Source organism: Notolepis coatsorum (genome assembly GCF_963971535.1).
Source record: "Notolepis coatsorum genome assembly, chromosome: 14".
NCBI lineage: Eukaryota > Metazoa > Chordata > Actinopteri > Aulopiformes > Paralepididae > Notolepis > Notolepis coatsorum.
Genome location: NC_140178.1, coordinates 75,758,120 through 75,778,460, shown reverse-complemented (window position 1 = coordinate 75,778,460; position 20,341 = coordinate 75,758,120). Strand labels below are relative to the sequence as shown.

Below are 20,341 nucleotides of genomic sequence, written 5' to 3'. Positions count from 1 at the left end.
AGCATAACCACTTCGAAAGAATGCCTAAGCATAACCACTTCGAAAGAATGCCTAAGCATAACCACTTCGAAAGAATGCCTAAGCATAACCACTTCGAAGCAGAGAATATAGGTACAAGGCGGAAGAGACCCTTCGGAGCAGATGGTGGAGGTAAACGGTACCCTATCCCCCCCCCCTCACAGTGAGCTGTGGTGTTCCACAAGGAAGCATACTAGGTCCGCTACTGTTCCTAATTTATGCAAATGACATGTCGTCAGCTTGTGACTGCAACTTGTTCCTGTTTGCGGACGACTCAGCCCTGCTGGTCTCTGACAAGAACAAGTTACAGGTTGAAAAAACCCTCAGCTCAGAACTAGGCAAAATCTGCATATGGCTCGCTGATAACAAACTATCATTACACATGGGCAAAACAGAGTCCATTCTCTTCGGTTCAAATAACAAACTCAGCAAGACCGACGGCTTCTCAGTTACAGTGGGTGACAATATTGTCACAAGGAAAGAAGATATTACCTACCTGGGTTCCATCCTAGAGGCAAATCTTTCCTGTGACAAAATGGCATCCAATGTAATAAAAAAAGTCAACCAACGAACTCGATTCTTGTACCGGATCTCCTCACTGGTAAACAAGAATACCCTGAAGACTCTGGCAGGAGCACTCATTCAAGGGTACTACGACTATGCTTGCACCTCATGGTACCAAAGCACCTCAAAGGCGCTAAAAACAAAATTACAAACATCTCAAAACAAACTGGTCAGACTACTGCTTGACCTTACCCCTAGAACCCACCTCACCCCTGCCCACTTTGACAACCTAGGATGGCTTAGAGTAGACGACAGAGTACAGCAACTTGCAATGGGCCTGGTCTACAAGATACACTACACGACCAAGGTACCCATGTACATGTCAAAATACTTCCCAAAGGTCAGTGAATACCACGATCACAACACCAGAGGGAGCTCCACAAATCATGTTAAACCCAGATTCGGCTCAAACAAGGGACTAAACACGGTTCGCAATTATGCCACATCAATGTGGAACGCCCTACCCAAAGCTGTAAAGGAATGTGAATCACTACCCACTTTCAAAAACACTCTCAAAAAACACCTACGGGAGACTGCAATTCGAAACTGGCCCCTGTAAATGTCCTAACACAACCCCCTCCAATGTACAGTAAATGACCAAGTATGGTCTTGTCAATATTCCAATGTACAGTTTTGCTTTTCCCGCCCCCACCCCTCCTAACCCCCCCCCCCCCCACCTCCAATGTACAGTCCCCCCCCCCCCCCCCCCCCCCCCCCCCCACCTACCCAACCTCCTCCAATGTACAGTTTCTACGTCAAATGTATATACTCTCTTTTCTGGACTCTTTTCGTATCACAAACAGTACTGTATTTGCAAATCTGGTATGTCATAAATGTATAGATGTAGCAGTACTGTCTATCTGTATGTCATATATGTTATGATGAATTGAAAATGGGGGACCCTGATGTAAACAAGACAAAAGTCTTTCTCTGGTCTGCATCCCCTTAACAATTGTATGTATTGAGCTATACTGTACAGTACCCATTCTGCAATCTGTTAATAAAGTTTTCAATCAATCAATCAAAGCTAAACCAGTCAGAGGGTCTTTTCTTCTTCGCTGTACGCGGCCTAGCCAATCAGAGAGCGTCTTCGCAAACAGAGGCTACGGAAAAAATCACGCTGACACTAGCTGTCCCACACTGTCAATGAGTTTGCCACCATCTAGTGGTTTCACAACCTAGATGCAATTTTATTTGTCTCATTTGTTTTTTATTTATGATCGAAATAAATAAACGCATTCATTCATTTTTACTCATACAGTATGTACATCCTCTGGCCTGTTTGTAGAACTGCCCTGTGTTGTTGACAAAGCTAAACCCAGTACTTACAGCCGTACTGTATTGTACCCATTCTGCAATCTGTTCATTAATAAAGTTTTCAATCAATCAATCAATCAACCAACCAAAACTGTATATTTGTATGTCTTGTATAATGTCTTGATGAATTGAAAATGGAAAATGGAAAAACTTCAAAGTAACTGAATTGTGGCTCGGGGCCGCGTGTCTGCCATCTATCACCTACGGGCCCGGGTGAGCACCTACGGGTGGCTGCAATTCGAAACCGGCCCCGGTAAATGTCCAATATACAGTTTCTTCCCCCTCTAATGTTTTTTTTTTATGATCCCTTTCTCTTAAACAGTATATTTGTATATCTTGTATGTCATAAATATCTGGATGAAACAGCACTGTATACTGTATGTCGTGTAGCCTATGTCATAAATGTCATGATGGATTGAAAATGCGGGACCCTTATGTAAACAAGACAAAAGTATTTTTCTGGTCTGCATCCTCTTAGCAGTTGTTTGTATTGAGCCGTACTGTTGTATTGTACCCATTCTGCAATCTGTTAATAAAGTTTTCAATCAATCAATTGAAGTCTAATACGGACCTCACAGTCACAGCGCGGCCCCCACATAGCGCGGCCCTGAGAGCGTTGCTATCCAGCTCTGCAGCGGATACTATTGCCTCCACACACATCACACTTTCTGATAATGACCGATGCACTTTTTGTCCAGTCAGAATTGTGTTTTCCTCATGTGTGTGTGTAACTATAAGGTCTTTACTTATAGGACAAAATAATACAATAGCCGTAGCAAAAGAATATTTATTCTTTTTTATCGTTTGTTCCTGGAAAGTGCATCATAGATTTTACAGAAAGCAAAATTCATATTTAAGACATGAACACAACCGAGCTACATTCACAATCATCGTTTTTGGACAGTGTGTTGCATATAGGACGAAACGTCTCGTAAGCAAATGTATAAAAATTATTTATATTCAGATGAAAAGGGGAGGTCGACTTGGGCAAATGTTCCAATAGAGCGGGTGTTGGTCAGTTGCTGCTTTTATTGCTTAACCATGAGGGCGAACTCTGCACGAGGAGAGGAAAAGGAGAAAAGAAAGGGAAATTAGCAATTATGTTGAACTTTAACCAACTCAAACAAGCCATGATATCGGCCTTCTATAGAATAGTGACAAACTAAATCCGCACCATCAACTCCAATCTTGCCATCACCGTCATCATCACCAGCTTTAAGGAAAGCGACGGTCTCAGCGGCGGTGAGTGCGCGGGCACCTGCGCTGAAGTTCTGCAGGAAAAGCCTATATGGGTCGAATGAACAAAATTGATTAGTGTGTAAACGTGACAGTTACACAGTGATACGATTGGGGGGGGGGAAAGCAATAGTCCCATGTCTGTTCAAGTGTGTCTGACTCAAACCTAAACGGACTACAACGTATAACGTCGTACCTTATGCATATTGCACCTGTGTATGTATACTTACTCATGGTATATAATTAGATAGTGTCTATTGTAACCATTTATTGTAATGCATAATATAACTGATAGGGCATACAGACCCTCATCTGCACCTTTGATCACACTGCCTACTTGCTCATTATGCGTAAACTCTAGGGCTGACCCCTATTAGTCGACTAATCGGTCGAAAGGAGCCGTAGTCGACTGCCAACCTCTTAGTCGAATACAATATATATATAAAAAGATTTTATTTATTTTTTTTATCATTCTTTCCAAAAGAAAAGTGGCTTAGAAGCGTGGCTAACGCTAATGGCACGCATACCAGAGGCTAACTGCCTACGAAAACAGGCACAGAGGCACTGAAAGAGGATTTCACCCATCGAATGAACACAGACTAGACAAATATCAAGATGTATCCATCAGTGGACCAATTGCATGCTTTTGCAGAGGACAAGAAGCCTTCAGTCGACTCCTTCAGACATTAAGCAGACATACTTTTTTTTTTTTTTTTTTTTTTTTACTAATAGTCGACTAACGGCAAATTTTGGCCAATCATAGTCGACTATCCAAATCCTTAGTGGGGACAGCCCTAGTAAACTCAGAGCTAATTATATTGTTATATTGTTTACACTGACTATTTTTACTTGTATACTGTACTATAATTGTATTACCTGTATTATGTCTTCTACTATTTACCATGTACAGTATACCTCCCCTCCCCATGATGCCTGCATTTCCCCAAGGGGATCAATAAAGGAATATCTTATCTTATCTTGTATGTATATGTTTGATATGCGTCACAAAGTGCATCTTACTTCAGCTCATCCTCCTCAATGAAGCCACTCTTGTCCTGGTCAATGATGTAAAAGGCCTTCTTGATGTCCTCAGAGGTATGGGCGGCCAGGCCGCATGCCTTGAAGAACTTCTTGTGGCAGAAAGAGTCGGCGGCTGTATAGACACGTGTTATAAAACAATCTGGTTAAAACGCGGAACTCCAGACACACAAGCCGGAGTGACCTCATGCGTTGTTTTAGGTAAATGAAGGACTCGGAATGGGGGGGGGGGGTACCTTTGCACCCGTCCAGGGCTGCAGCAACGTCAGCGTCCTTCAGTACACCTGCGAAAGCCATTTTTAGCTGTTGCCTAGAACACAAACATGAAAAGATTATTTGATTTGAATATACAAATACGCAAAACTGACCGACTGCCTAATTGACATTACGTTATACTTGCATATAGGTTAATTTATATAATATTATAGACTGTTACAGTAGTACACATTTTATTGCAAGTTGTGAGAATGTTAAATTCCCTCTATGCTTAATACAGCAATGCATTTTGTTTTATAAATCTAATTCAGTTTATGCAGTCAAACAAACATAAATCATTCGACCATTTGCCCACGAAATTGCACTTAACGTTTCCAAAGGAATGGGATTCGGATATAAGCCCAAAATGCAAATGAATAAATCCTCTTGTGAATGGGATATTTAGTGTTGCATTTCCAGTGTCCCGTTTGAGAAGCTGAGATTGGCACGTGTTCTCTGCAGCAGTTTTAGATAGATGAATTAAGACTTAATCCATTCCTTCGCGCGGTTGATCGCGATCCCCCCAAAAATGAGAAACTCATCTCATTGTTTGAATGTCTTTGGACGGTACCATGGCTTGTGAAGGTCTCGTTAAGCTCAGTTTCAATACATTACAATTGCACCGAGTTTTCAAGTCTGATGCTGCGACTTGTGCGCACGGATCCCGGGTTGCTTTGCCTCTTCCATAGAAACTCACCTCTGGCGTCTCTTTGGTTTTTACAGATGATACAGACAAGACTTCTGGCGACTGCAGTGATCTTCCCGGCGCTCCTGGTGACCTTTTATACTTTCACTCCATCGAAATCTGAGGCATAAGGTAACTGACACCGCTCAGTGGGGGTGGTGAAAATGTGTCCAGTAGTCAGAGACAGATCTATTTTAAGTTTCATAAATGAAGACGCTTAAAAGGTGCGCTTGAAAAAGTCCTTAATATCGCTCAATGCTAAGAATATACTGCTGAGAACGACGAAGATATGTTGCTCTCAAAACAGAATTTGGCTCTTAAATTCTCCCGTGGGTAGTGAGCATGTCATATTGGAGATGTAATACTGTAATGCATGTAGTGTGTAGACGTGTAGTTATGATAAATGTCACTCCTGCTATTTTCTTTTATGTTAAACATATTGGCTGTTTACAAACATTATACTTCCCGCATGTTTTGGATGGCAGACAGGATCATTCTCCATTGATTTGATAAGCCGACTAGTTTTCCTTTAGCTTTTTATTCACATTGTATGTATATTTCAAATACTGAATATACTTCAATCATATCAATTTCTTAAAAGGGTGTAGCCTGCTTTAATGTTTTAAAGTAAAAAGTCTGCCAGTAGGCTACGTTTTCTAAGATACTCCAGTGTTTTATCTTATTGTTTATTTGGGCTATACATTATTTCAAAGCTATTATGCGCCACTGTAATCTTAAGGGGAATTGTGTATTTGTTCTACGTCTAATAGTCACATAGGCTCATTCTAAAGAGGACTAGCCAATGTTCTCCTGCAGGTGGCAGCACTTTCCTACAGAAGGTAAAAAGACAGGGAGTGTATAAGGCAGCCTGTCACAGCAGCTCTTGACCACTAATTAATTGTAGCGTGCTTATGTTGGCATTCGATAGGCTGAAATGTTGACGCATTGCCTTACAGACTTCCTGTTCGCGTAGCAGTGCATTTTGTGCAACTGATTGACTACCCTTTAGTATTGGCATTTCCTTATGAACACAAATTGTAACTTGTGCATGTTTTGACTGGCTAGCTTATTAAATTTACACCTAGCCAATTAATATATTGGTACATTTCCAAATGAAATGTGACATGCACCAAATGTGGCTTGCAGAAGACTACGACATCCCTTTTTAATTTTACTGTTGAGAGGGTTCCAAACCACTGGGCATAAACTTGCATCCTCCTTGCACTGTATTTAGCTTGCTTGAAAATGTCTTGCTGATGCAACCAAGGCTATTCATAGTGTTTGTGTTGCAGTGTTTGCTCAGCACATTGTCTCATTGACTACACTGCAGTGGGGTCCAGAGAAAGCCCTCTGAGCAGACCTTTAATTGTGTGAAAACTATCCATTGCAAATCCCCCTTCCTAGATCCAGGAGGTGCCCAGGCAAAGCCCCCCGGGCCTCCCCCACTGTGCGTTTGCCAGGTCCACTCCAGACCCTAAATTCAGCAAGGCTCCCCTCCCCATTTGGTTATTATGAAAACAAGTGCCGGGCAGCTAGACCACCTAACCCCGGTCAGCATCCCTCTTCCCATTGTTCACATTCAAGGATTCATTCACAGAAGCAGGTGGAGGCATCTAGCCTCACCCTGGCCTTGACCCCATCCCATTCACACCATCACCCTCCTACTGATAGATATAGAATAGAGGAGACCATATTACACCAAAAGAGAATTTATTCCTGGTTTTTCACTCTCCCTCAAAAGTGCAGATGGGATTGTACAATTTGCACAAGTCATTTCTTTTTTCAGAACATATAACACATCCAAAGAACTTTAACATTACACCGTGTGTTCAATGTTGAGAAAAAAATCTGCAGGCAATTCATAAATAAGATATAAAAAAATAGGTTTGGTTGATGATTAGTGGGTCTTGGAAGGAGCTCACGGTTCCATGAAAAGAGGTGGATCTTGGTCAATGGGAATTTATGCCTTGACAAGCTCAGCGAACTCTGTGAAAAGTAGAATAGAATAAAACAGCTATTAGTATAAAACAAAACATATTCAAATGATTGTGTCACTGGGGTACTGTACTGTATATTTAAATGCTAATTGAGCCATCTCAAGCCTCGCCCTCTTTTCTTGATCATCCAATCACAACTGTTACCTCCAAGGAAAAGAGGGCAGGCTTGAGATAAGTCAGTTGACCCAATATGCTAACCAAGAATTTGGACCTCTTTATACAGTAAGTGAATATATCTTAAAGGAATGGTTCGGATTTTTGTATATTAAGTGGTATGAAATACTTGCTAGTAGTGTAGTTGATGCAATGCCATTACATCCACACCATAACATGCAGACAAAAGTTTTAACCCTCCATAACAGGAAACTGCGTCCCTCAAGCGTTTCCTATGCTTCAGAACAATGCAATGTGTTGGAACTAGTCCCAGTGTAACAGTTACTACACTCTGGATCTTGTTGCAACATTAATCAAACTGCTTGAGGACCGCGGTCTTCAGTTGTGGATGGATCAAACTTTTCCCCGGATGTTATGGTGTGGATTACATTTGCTGCCTGTCAGACGCTTCCTGGTTTGCTTACTGGTAAGTATTTCATACCACTTAATGTCCAAAGAATCCCAACTATCCCTTTAACAAACGGAAGGATTTGCAGATCCTCTTCAAGCCAAATGATATGGCATTCAAATTTAATCATAAAAGCCCTGTATAAAGTACTCTGTTTAAAACTCAGATATATCAAGTGACTTTTACAAAAAAAGTCTTACCATCAATTCCAATCATGCCATCACCATCAACGTCACCAGCAGCAAGGAAAGCAGCGGTCTCTTTGTCGGTGAGTGCTCTTGCGGTCGCAGAGAAGTTCTGGAGGAACAGCCTGCAAATTGGTGGACAAAAAGGAGAACACTTTAACTCAAAGCCATTGTGCTCATAGAATGTAAGCAAGAACATTGTGTTGAATATGGAATTCTAAACTAATGTTCTGTGCTGAATGATGGTCCACAGAAAACCACAGCCGTTCAAGCGAGAACACTTGAAGGACATCACAAAAACTAGGTTTCGGAGTGACTTTACTTTAGTCTCAAGTCAGTGTTTAAAGTATATTGCATTGTGAAGGACAATGTTGTATTTTATCCAAAGTGTCTTATAGTGCCGAGATCACACATATTATAGGTGGTCTCTATTGGGTTTCAAACCCCTAACTCTGGTATCATTAGTGCTACTAGATAGCCGGTGATGGGCTATTTAGATATTAGATATTTAGACACTGTAAGTAGTACACCATTATCTCTTGCATGAATCTCTCATTACGAAGTGATTTGGAAAAAAGCTCCTTTTAACAATGGTGTAGTATGTGACTTATCCCTTCTGTGTGATATTGCAGAGAGCTCAAACAGTGCCATTGGACGTGGTTAAACCTCTGAGCCATAATGATAACTCTTTATAGTGTCCACTATGGGTGTTGTGTGTTTCCTCTGAAGTGTGCTTTGCCTAAGTGTCTTACTTCAGCTCCTCTTCCTCAATGAAGCCACTGTTGTCCTGGTCAATGATCTTGAAGGCCTTCTTCACCTCATCGGTAGACTTGGCGGACAGGCCGCATGCCTTGAAGAACGTCTTGTAGTTGAAGGAGTCGGGACCTGCAACACAAGTTTTGAAATCATGAGCCTCCGATTGTAAATCACAGGAGATGAAAGGGATACTGGGCTCAGGGAGTAAAATACATACAGTAGGGTAGTTATGTCTGCCAGTAATGTGGGTCATATTTTCAAATGGAGTGTTAAGTGCAATGTTATGATCATCGTTAAATTTGTAGCAGCCACTTTGTGGGCACAATGGAGACTGAGTGAATGTACCTTTTTGTTTTTTTGATGGCTTTGAAATTAAAAGACAAAATATATTCTGCCACTATGTGTTGCGGTTTTTAACAGTTGTGAAACATTTGTGGAGAGTCAGGAGAGTTCTTACCAGAGCACCCGGCCAGGGCTACCTTCACCTCAGCTTCATTCAGAACTCCAATGAAGGCCATTTTTCTTATCTTTGAAATGAGAAGAAAGAAAAGGGGTTAATGTCAGTATTAACATCATACATCGAGGACTCTTATTGTGGCAGCTCCATTACTGACTTCCTTCAGGACCGGCTCACTATTTATTTTCTTATTTGCCATATTGCAATGTGCAATTTGAAGTGTCTTGCATAGTAGGCAAAATATTCAATTACAGAGGATTATTTTTTAGAATTTTCATTCTATGCTATTTTCCATGTAAACAACAGATGTTTGCTGAAGTTGTTGGAATGCGTTTGGCACATAACTTTACAATTAGCAACCACGTATCAGTTACCAGCGGTCTAGCCTAAGGGCTCATATTACTTGCTTCAGATGACATGTTGGTCATCAATTTCAAGACGTGCCACTGAAACCCACGTTGCTCTTGCTTTTTCTTTGGGGGGAAAAATACATTTGTTCTTATGGCTGTAGGCTATTGGATGGTATGGAGGAACAATAAACATTTCAAACCAATAGTTTCAGCCAGTTGCATAAGATCTTGCCAATTGTAATCCCCATTAAGCTGATTGCCTTATCACTGAAAAGCATCACACACATCACCATCCCTATTCTACTGGCTTCACTCGCCGCATCTTGCAATTTGATCCAAGCCCAAGCCTGTATTCAGTCCACCACATCACATTAAAGGGGTGATGCTCCCCTGATCAGTAGCCAAATCACGGCAATATGAACCATTGATAAACGGTGCCGAGGGAAATAGTGGTTTCAAATGTGTGATAAGTTTTGGAAATGTTTTGAAAATGTCCAGTTTGCAAAGGGTTGGTATTATAGCAAGAGTATTATCCACAAACGATGCTCCTCAAAAATAACAAATTTAGCCTTAAGTGAATCCTTTCGCAAAGAGAGGTCCTTCGGTCCACGTTAAAGATTTGGGATTCCATTTTCTCTAGTATAGTCCACAGATGTTTTCTTTCGTTTCCCCGTGCAGGCGGACAAAGACCGACGAAGAAGAAGTCAACGGCCTTGGACCGCACATCCCACTCACCTTTGAGCTGCGTTGAGGCGAGTGAAAACCAAGAGAGACTCAAGTGACTGCCTGAACCTCCTTTCTCCCTCTCTTATATACCCTGGAGCAACACCATTTACAGAGGTTTGAGTCTCAGTATCGGATACCAAGATGCATCAGTTTCGAAAAAAATGTGTCTAGTGGTCTCAAGTTATTTTTAGATGAACAAATGAGGATGCTACCATGTGTGTGCGAAGGCGTATAGCTAGCTACTGTAGAGGCGCCTTGAAACCCGAGTAGGCCTAACCTTGAGCGTGACTTCATTTGGTGTCCAGTCTCAAGTGATTTGGGGCAATATATCAAAAGATATGGGCTTTTTGTTTTTACAGTTATTTCATAGGCCTACGCCCAATGTGAAATTTGAAGATGGTTATATTTAGCACATATAGGCAAAGCCACTGCCCATATGCAGGAACCAAGCTGGCCTGTACAACATCTCTTTAAGAAAGTGAATTAAGAATCAAAAGTGAAATGATAGTAGCTCCTAGGACTTTGAAAACATAGGCTAATGCGTGTTTCATAATAATAATTCATTTTATTTATATAGCGCTTCTCAATGACCCGAAGTCGCTGACAGTAGTTATAGTAAAAACAAAGAAACAAAAAAGGAACATGAGACCATGGGGGAAACGGGGAAAACAGCATGAGATAACACAAAAAGACAGAGTGACAGGAACAGACATCATATATTCATATGGCATATGGCCTATAATGCCCATCCATAGGGTTTGTCTGTTCATCAGATTCAACAAATCCGGTTTCAGGTGACCCCTGCTCTCTGGAACACCCCCTAGCCTGGTTTCAGGTGACCCCTGCTCTCTGGAACACCCCCTAGCCTGGCTCTAGGCCCTTTACTGGATCCCTTTGCTTAGTAAGCAGTTTGCACCAATCACTCAGACACAATCTCTGCTGTGCTTAACTATGCTGTGTATGTGTGTGTGTGTGTGTGTGTGTGTGTGCGTGCGTGCTTGCGTGTGTGTGTGTGTATACGTGTGTGGGTGCGTGTGTGTGTGTGTGTGTGTGTGTGTGTGAACAAGTTAACGAGCGAGCAATACACGGGGCTATATTCAGTGTTGGGGAGTAGTTTCACTACTTGTAATTAAAATAGCTTTAATTACATTTTGCAGTAGCTAGCTGGTAATTCAACTACTGTAAATTCTAATTTGCATAGTGGTTGTAGTCGTTAATTAACCTTTTGTGTAGTTAACTACTGGAACTACCAAATATTTTATGTCTATAAAAGGAAGGAACAAGAACTTTGGGAGACTGCTGATGTTTCATATAAGTAGGATTCTGCTTTGACAGGGCAACTAAGCTGACAGCTCATTGTGACCATTGTTATAATCTAATTGGTAAATAATCAAAAAAAAAAAAAAACATTGTTGTTGACTGTTTAAACTGTTAAGATTGTGCAAGGCACATACAACAGAAATATAACATTCCCTTTTTTCCCTATGAAGAGCTCGGATATTATTATTTGGTGTTTCACCTCTGACTAGTAGGCAGCTATTAAAGTGAGAATTGTATTATACTTTGGTTATAATTTGGTATTACATTTCATAGTAGTCTGAACTACTTTGTCTCAGTAGCTTAATTAGCTAAACAATATTTCTCTTGAGGGAAGCTTTGCTGTAGTTCAACTTCTTCCAAGTGTGAAGCAATTGGTAGCTTGTAAAACTATGCTTTCAGAGTAGCCTCCACAACACCAGCTATATCCCAGTGTGGTTGCATGACACCGCTTTGCACGATGTTCCCAGAACCCAAGCTGTTGTTCTCAAATTAACAACTTCGCCCAGAGATCATGTGTGTCATGTGTACATTTCTCAGCTAATGGGAAAAGCATGTCACCTGTAACCTATGTAATTATATAGTGACGGCCATGTGCTGACCGCGGTGCTCCGTTTGTCCTTCATGACCTTCCTGACCTTCCTGTAAAATTCAAGCCCCCCAATCAATAACCTTTTGAGGTCCACAAAGCCTATAGACTGAAGGTAACTATATTTAGCTGTGTCCCACGGTGAAGCTGAATAGAATATAACTATAGCATAGTGGCAAATGAGTAGGCTGTGTTGACTACAATCAGTTATACCTTCTCCCATCACACAGTTTTACGCACAGGAATGACCCTATCAGCCTTTTTGGTTCCAAATCGTTATATTTATGTGTACGATGTGTTGGAGATTTTACGTATTTCCCCCGACCGCCTTCTCAGACTTCCAATCATCACAAATTTGCGGTGCACATTTATGACCCCTAGAGGATGAATCCTATTGGTTTTGGTGATGACCCTGTGACCTTTCCTCTAGCGCCACCATCAGGCCAAACATTTTCAATGTATTTATCTCCTGATCCCTTAGTCATACCGTCATGAATCTGCATCTACTCATGTACAACAACTTTGCCATAGGGACCTACTGTATTAAGTTCTTGAATATTTGAAAAACACCTTTTTCCCTACTCCCCCTAGCCTGATTTTCTTTTTCTTTCTTTTTTCTTTTTTACCAAACTTGCTGTGTGGAATCTGGGGATTAACATCTTCAAATGTGTAATTTAGATCATTGAAAGGCCAAACTAGTGGTGACCGATATTTTTCTTACATTTCTATGCATTTTTATCTTACAATGACACACATGGCACAAACAAACAAAGAAACAAAAACAACACAACAATGTGATGTGGGCTTTTCTCCCTTATTTATAATGCAACATCATGTTCAAATTCCATCCCTCCCAATTTGTAATGTCGTTAACTTTTCTTTTTTTATATTAAATCCCTTTATGGGTTTACTCCACTACAAATAAAGTGCACCTTTTACTCCATTTATCTGAACCCATCAGTTACTAGTTACTTACTTTAAAATGTGATGCCTGACAACTTCAAGAGGATGTAGTCAGACCCAGCATAACTGGACCACATACCACTTTAACCTGTAACCTCCCAAGTCTTATAGAATGTATATTTTTTACTTTTGGTACTTGTACATTCAAGTACTATTTTATCTGGGTACTTCTCAAAGTCAAAGTTATGTTTATTGTAATTTTTCCATTGCCATGGAAGCACGATATACAGCACTCAGGTCTCGTTTATAGCCATTTGATAAACTAGAATAAATACTAAAATAAATACTGATCCTCATGACAGACAAACTGATTCAATAGAAATCCAGTAAAAACGAATCATTCAATAATAACAACAAATTGATTCAATAGAAAAACGAATCAATTTCAATAAAAACCTAGTCTAATTCAGTAAAAAAATATTTAATTCAATAAGACTAATATGATTCACTGATTAAAAGAGATAGGTGCCATAAAGTGCTACTGTGCAGTGTGCAGAGGCATGGCAGTGATGAGCTGCGATGAACTGTTCAGTAGTCTCACAGCATCCGGGAAGAAGCTATTCTTCAGCCTGCTGGTTCTTGCCCGGATGCTGCGCAGCCTCCTGCCTGAAGGGAGGGGGGTAAACAGTCCATGGGCAGGGTGGGTGGGGTCACGCATGATGCGGATTGCTCTGTCCATGCATCGGTTGTTGTAGGTGTCAGAGATGTCTACTATTGCAGCTAGATCGCTTTTTACTGAACGCACAGAGAGGAAATTGGTATCTATCTTCTTGTCTGACTCTGGAGAAGACGGTAAGCCCACCAGAAGGTGGGAGTTGTCCTGATGTGGTAAGCAAGGATGCCATTGAAAATGAAAATGAATTTCTAAAAGCAACCACAAATGATACATGTGTTTTATTATTTAGGTCTGAGAATGGAGCTCTGGATTAATAGCCTTCATGCGGCTACTAATGGCAATGATGTCTGTCCATCGCCATTGACAACCGCCAAGGGATCCGTCTAATTAGTCCACTGTGATTAACCCACTTGGCACAACACCGAACACCTGTTCTGCCTGAGTTTTGCATCCCCACTGAGAATCACATCCCCCTGTTCTGTGGTTTTCAGCCAGGAAGACTATCACATGAAATTCACACAGTCGAGCCAAAACATCCCAAAATATGAACCGGTAACACTATTGTGTTTGATCCTAAAGTGTCTCTATAGAATATAATTGTGGAAGTTCCTTTTGTTCACCCCCCCCTGTATCCTCCTTTCCTTTCCCCTCACGCTTGCGGACCAGGTTTCTGCGATGCCAGGTACCCAGGTGGGTGATCTCCCGGGCCTTTCTGTGTGGAGTTTCCATGTTCTCCCCGTGCTCGCAAGGGTCCCCCCCCCCCAATAAGAGAAACCCAATGGAAAAACATGCACAACAACAGATCGCTAACGCTGTCACGTCCGTGACGAAGATGGGCAGGAGCACTTGGATGGTCCCCGGGCGTGGCTCACGCCGCAGCCCTCATCTGCTCCCGGCGGCCCTTGGGGGGAAGGACGACGGGATGGGTTAAGGCCAGAGTAGTATCGCATCGGCGATCCTAAAGAGACAATGCATGCGTGTGTGTTCCGGTGTGTGTGCTAAACTAACCCACTGAGTGCCACTAAAAACATTGAGTGTCGTTGCATGCCGAATAAAGACCTCTGCAACAGGTCCTGCATTATTATAACCTGGTCATCCCTCCCCCGCCCCCTTTCCTCCCATAGATTAAAAGACAAACCCACTGAATGGGGAGGGGGGGGGGGGGGGCTTGATCATTTTGCCTGGCCAGAGAAAGTCAGGTCCTCTACTGAACTCCTAACGTAAATTGTATTGGATTAGCCATAATTTTGTATCAACCAAGAAGATTTGACCGCGCACATGATTAACCTCTCCGGTTCCACCACAATATACATATATGAATGAATGAATGAATGAATGAATGAATGAATAGTTTATTTCGAACAATAAATAAACAAGAAATAACAATGTAAAACTGCGTTCTTCCAACGGAATCATCTGCAAATAAAATCACTTGTCCATCAATCAAGTTAATATATAATAATCACTGTTGCATTTTACAATCAATATAGGCTACTGTCCATCCAGTATTTTTAGAAGGCAAAAGGTATATGCTGACTAGATCAGAACAAAAACTGCAACAAATGAAAACAAGATATACACATAAAGTATTGAAATTCACAAATCCACGCTTTATTTCTGGAGTCAGATCTATGAATCAAATGATTTCACCAGCACATATTCTGGATAGCTGATAAAACAGGGGGTGCAGTTCTTCTCGGCGGAGATGTAGCCCTCTGCGTCACACCAGGCCAGTCGCTGGCGGGGTGCAGAGGCTGCGTGCTGAACGGGAGGCAGATCAGAGCTCCCCATCCTGCTCCTGCGTCCTGCCCCACTGAGAAGCTCTGTGTCCCGTGGCTCCCTCTCGCTCATAGCATCACATTTGGAGCAGCATCTTGTATACAGACACAACATGACACTAAACTGATATCTGTGGTGACACTCGTGCGCACACACACACAAACACACGCACACGCATACACACGCACACAAACACGTGCGCACACACGCATACATACACACAAACACACACGCTATACACACACGGAGGCTGAATAAATTTGACAGACAAGACGGTGACTAAACGTTTGAAATAATTTTATTAATCAATTCCAATTCCAATTGCAGCACAAACTACTAACACCCAACATGAGCTGTCTGGTCTTCCACCTAGGGACTTGTGCGGCGATGCGCACCAAACGGGGAGAGAGGCAGGCGGGTATAGAATAGTTGAGGTTTCATGGTTTTCCATTCAACAATCTGAAGGTTCTGGGGGTCCGTAGTAAAAAGTTACAGAGAAAAGAATGAAACAATACAGGGAGACAGCCTTGACCACATGTTCATTTCAGCAGACCGCAGAATTCTGTGGGGAAAAAAGGAAAAGGAAAACAGATGATTTGAAATACAGCAACATCTGCCAGGCAGAATGCTAACGTCACCCAATATAACACTAAGAAGCAAGACAACTAAACACACAGCAGCTGTTTCTGTATTCACTCTGATCTTGAATGCTCTGACTTGAGCTACTCTATATTCCTAGATGACCATTTCAGCACCGGCTATGTGGACAGCTCCATAGATTTAGAATCTTCTGCCTGCAGCTGTTTTCTTCCAGATTCTCTTTGTCAGCATACCTTCCATCCCGATCTTGCCGTCCCCGTCTCTATCTCCCGCAGCCATCAGAGCCTTGGTCTCCACCGCCGTCAGTTCCCGGGCCCCCGGGGAGAAGTTCTGCAGGAACAGCCTGGTGGAGGGACAAATAGAGCTGTCATAAGTTCAACCCTATTACAAAATGGGTGTAATTTTGTGATGGGATCTATCAAGGGATGCACTGAAAGCACCGGTTTTGAGTTCTGAACTCGCAGATACCTGGTCTGCTCCATTACTTATCGTTATGGACAAACCAATTAGGTTTGGGGTCATTGGACAAAAACGATTATATTATATTATATAATATTATATTATATTGGGTAACCCGGGGGTAATCCCAGTGGGGGAAGATGCCCCTTTACAAATTGTTACACTACTGTTGCACTAATTGTATTGTTTGTCATGATTTAATTATCTACCTTTTAATTATATTATTAATGTGTTTACTTACTCTTGTGTATAAATTATTATTCTTTTCTTTTTTTTACCAAAATGTTTTTAAATGGGACATGTTTTACCCTACTTAATTGCACCTACCTACGTCTGTTTTTTTTTATATATACTTTTTCTCCCATTTTCAATTTTTCTCCCATCCCAATTTCGTATCGTCCAATTCTACCCTCCCCTGTCTCGAACGCTGTTAGGCCATGCCTCCCACAAGCTGGCTGCAATGTGGACTAAGCCTTACATCACGTGTCCCCTCCGGTACTCGAGGAAGCAGCAGTCGCATCTTTTCACCTGCACAGCGCGATCTCTCAGCGTCGGGGGTCTGCCTTTGGAGGGCACGCCGCCCCCGTCGCTTCCTGATTCTGCTGCGCAGGCGCACCAACCGACCTGTAGGAGTCGCTGTCCACAACGTCCGATCCCCACCCATCAGCTTCCCACCCCCTAACACTGCCAATGGTATTAGTATGAACGACCAGCCAAGCTGATAGCAATGCGGAGAGCTGGGCTCGAACCCAGCGTCTCCTGCATTGGTGGTGAGCGCCTTGCCCACTGCACCACCTAGCCGCCCTTAGCTACATCTGTTCTGAAGTTTTATTTGGACAGTCCTTGTATTTGCAGTTGCAAAGTCAGTCTAAATAATAATAAGTTCTCAACCTCTACTGCCTTTGAATGTGTGCAACACTCCAAACTCACCATCTTTAGATGGTTCTGAAGAATTCAAGTTTTCTCCAGTAGAGGGATCTTAGGATCTAACATACTTCTATGCAAAACGTGCAAGAAAATGGCTTTGCTTTGATCTCCGACAAGGGGTCTTGATAGATATTGTGGGGGGTGGGGTTACTCAATGTTGAGACTCTGTTTCAGCTCAGTATCAGTGTGATATATCTCCTTATTGTCTGTAAGCCCCCTCCCTTCCTCCCCTCCCTTTTCATTGAGATCAGCTCCCTTGTCCAAATACTGTCCCATTCATAACCTTGACATGGCTGTGTCATCTGTGTAGTGAACTGCATGATGCCCCTAGCACCCCCCCCCCCCCAAAGAAAAACAAACACACACAAATACACACTTATTCTTCCTCCTCTTACTTGAGCTCCTCTTCCTCAATGTATCCGCTCTTGTCCTGGTCGAGGACTATGAACAATTTCTGGCCATCCGCTTCAGCCAGTCCATTCAGTCCCACTAGAGCAAAGAATGACTTGTAGTTGAATGTGCCCGGAGCTATGTGGGCACAGATAGAGAGAGAGAGAGAGAGAGAGAGAGAGAGAGAGAGACAGACAGACAGACAGGCAGACAGAGACAGAGGAGTAGAGATCTGGAAGTGAGAGGGCAATCACAGAGAATGACAAGAGGGGAAGAATGGTCGAGGGGGATGAATAGAGATGTCACATTCACTCATGCGCTCAGATGACTTTCATATAGTTACGATGACATTTACCAATACACACCCCCTAGCGCCCCGCTGTTACAGGATCCCCTAACTAGCCTCTATCCGTATACTGTAGGTGGTTGCGTCATTATGCCATTGAAACACTCTTAGCACACTCACTATAGCCTGTGGATACGATTCTAATGTGAGCTTAATACAAGCCAAATTGCCAAAGGGGTAATATTTATCAAGCGTATAGAGCAGGAACACTGATCTAACCCCTCTCCCCAATCAGGTCAATATGAATGAGAAGATGAAAGGGATTTGATCCATGATCATAAGCCATCAGCACTCTCACAATAGGAAATGTCATGCGTATGGACTCTTAAAATCAGTACATAACGACGTATGGAAAGTAACACTAAGTAACTTTTGGGCTCTGGCCCAACTAAGTCGTTTGGCTGCTCTATCTCTATTAAGCTACTATTGCCATTCCATATTATTATATTATTGGGTAGCTCTGACAATTTGGCACTAGCCTGTACTGAGAAGTACTAGCCACTAGCCTTTGGTGTTAAAGTCTTATTTATATTAAGGAATTAATATGATCCTTTTCGTCTTGTTTCTTTGTGTGGCTGGATGTACAGCAAGGCTGTATACCAGCTATACATACTAGCTACAGTATATACTATTGTCAAAAATATTAAAGAAAACCTTCTTCCTACTGGTCGTAAACGAGTGTCACTCTCCAGTTTAATGCTCCCTCCCTGCACGCCGCCCCCCAACCAGCCCGTGCCACTTGGACACGTCACAAAATCACAGAAGCGAAACGAAATTTCTCAATGCTGTCCCGCTGGGCACTTTTAAGAATTTTCAGGGCATTAACCCTTTTTAGGTTTTTATTTGTGTACCGTCCCTCCATTCTATTAGACCCCATTCAAATTCTGGCTAGAGAGGACGGTTCTGCACAAGCCTGTACCAGGAGAAGTACAGGCCACAGGCGACTGGGGCGAGAAGTACTGGTTAGCGTTCGGCCCCTGCTGCTCGTATACGAGAACACATACTTATCGTATTCACTTCTCGCATGCATGCATGAAGAATAATCGGGGGAAGACAAACAACGTGTGAATGCTTCATCGCCCCCAAACCACGCAGAGAGGGAGGATGTTCTTTAATAAAAAAAAGAGGAAAAAGAGAAAATGAGCACACCAGCGTTGACATTTGCATTTCTGTGGTTTGTACTTTATCTGCCCCACCAAGCGGACGTAATGGCTAGAGATAAATAATTAAGAGCTGGTGGTGGTGGTGGGATGCAAAGGCTGCATAGCTTGGCTGTGATTACATTTTTTGTCTTATCTCTGTGCTGAACTGCTCAGCATCAACACAACGGTATCTGGGTGGTACCCTGGCTGCCTGGTTACCTGAAGCCACCCTGCCCCCACCTCGCATGTATGGGACCCCCCATGGGAACAGGAGGACATTTATTAGTAGCTCTCTCTCTTTCTCTCTCCCTCCCTCTTGTCTGTCTCGCAGTGTGTGTACTACTTCAACTATAAAAAAAATTCTAGTGTGCGTGACTACACCCCTTGCACGTGTGTGTGTGTGTGTGCGTATGTGTGTGTGCGTGTGTGTGTGACACCTTGACAAGCCTGGACTGCAGCCCTGATGTCCTCGTCACTCAGCATCCCTGACAATGCCATGGTTCTCTGCTCCAGCATGAGGGATGTACACACACACACACACACACACACACACACACACACACACATGCATGCACACATGCATGCACATGCACACACACAGACACACACGGAAGACAGTGACAGAGAGTGATGGTAAATTAAACTGGCACAGGTGTGTTCTACCGACGGATGACAACAGTCTCTGTCAGATTGAAATAGACATGGTTTGTGGGTGGCGTGAGATCATCCATCTTCAGGTTGGGTTACATCTTTCAGAACATCCACAAGGTATTTTGATATTAGAAATAATATGACATAATAAATCATATGCAAGTAATTGCTTTTTTTATGATGATGATGATGATATGACTATTGACTGGCTGATTTTTCTAAAAGCAAAAGTTGATGCAACTCAAAGAAGTAATTTTCTTTTTCTTTTTTTCTACAGTAGCAAGATCTTGAGACCATTGTCCTACTTTTTGCATCTAAAATAATATGTATTTTCTGTCAAAATAACTGAGCTGCACTTATGCATGCATGCACACAGACACACACACACACACACACACACAAACACATAGATGCTC

The 20,341-nt window shown here is 42.3% G+C and overlaps 3 protein-coding genes across 3 annotated transcripts; all 3 read right to left on the bottom strand.

Moving 5' to 3' along the window:
• Positions 1-2,672: 2,672 nt before the first annotated feature.
• On the bottom strand, positions 2,673-5,211 carry LOC311240959 (parvalbumin beta-like). The gene is made up of 5 exons (XM_084329595.1): positions 5,126-5,211; positions 4,410-4,483; positions 4,156-4,288; positions 3,074-3,183; positions 2,673-2,953 (listed from the first exon to the last, which is right to left on the bottom strand). The coding sequence occupies exons 2-5, from the start codon at positions 4,468-4,470 to the stop codon at positions 2,928-2,930; spliced, it is 330 nt and encodes a 109-aa protein (XP_084185721.1). The 5' UTR covers positions 4,471-4,483; positions 5,126-5,211; the 3' UTR covers positions 2,673-2,927.
• A 1,595-nt stretch (positions 5,212-6,806) lies between these two features.
• On the bottom strand, positions 6,807-10,188 carry LOC311240960 (parvalbumin beta-1-like). The gene is made up of 5 exons (XM_084329596.1): positions 10,156-10,188; positions 9,071-9,140; positions 8,610-8,742; positions 7,873-7,982; positions 6,807-7,099 (listed from the first exon to the last, which is right to left on the bottom strand). The coding sequence occupies exons 2-5, from the start codon at positions 9,129-9,131 to the stop codon at positions 7,074-7,076; spliced, it is 330 nt and encodes a 109-aa protein (XP_084185722.1). The 5' UTR covers positions 9,132-9,140; positions 10,156-10,188; the 3' UTR covers positions 6,807-7,073.
• A 5,761-nt stretch (positions 10,189-15,949) lies between these two features.
• On the bottom strand, positions 15,950-19,772 carry pvalb5 (parvalbumin 5; the record flags this gene model as incomplete). Its single annotated transcript, XM_084329149.1, has 4 exons — positions 15,950-15,972; positions 16,244-16,353; positions 17,792-17,924; positions 19,712-19,772. 4 exons carry the CDS (start codon positions 19,770-19,772, stop codon positions 15,950-15,952), a joined length of 327 nt encoding a protein of 108 aa, XP_084185275.1.
• Between the last annotated feature and the right edge of the window lie 569 nt (positions 19,773-20,341).

What these genes read in the sequence shown, in the direction of transcription:
- LOC311240959 (XM_084329595.1), bottom strand. Translation starts at nt 4,470, where the DNA reads ATGGCTTTCGCAGGTGTACTGAAGGACGCTGACGTTGCTGCAGCCCTG. An exon ending in ATTGAGGAGGATGAGCTGAA is followed by an intron (nt 3,184 to 4,155) that starts GTAAGATGCACT and finishes CGACCCATATAG; the next exon opens with GCTTTTCCTGCAGAACTTCA. An exon ending in TGGCAAGATTGGAGTTGATG is followed by an intron (nt 2,954 to 3,073) that starts GTGCGGATTTAG and finishes CTCCTCGTGCAG; the next exon opens with AGTTCGCCCTCATGGTTAAG.
- LOC311240960 (XM_084329596.1), bottom strand. Translation starts at nt 9,131, where the DNA reads ATGGCCTTCATTGGAGTTCTGAATGAAGCTGAGGTGAAGGTAGCCCTG. An exon ending in AGCCCTGGCCGGGTGCTCTG is followed by an intron (nt 8,743 to 9,070) that starts GTAAGAACTCTC and finishes CTTGTGTTGCAG; the next exon opens with GTCCCGACTCCTTCAACTAC. An exon ending in ATTGAGGAAGAGGAGCTGAA is followed by an intron (nt 7,983 to 8,609) that starts GTAAGACACTTA and finishes ACCAATTTGCAG; the next exon opens with GCTGTTCCTCCAGAACTTCT.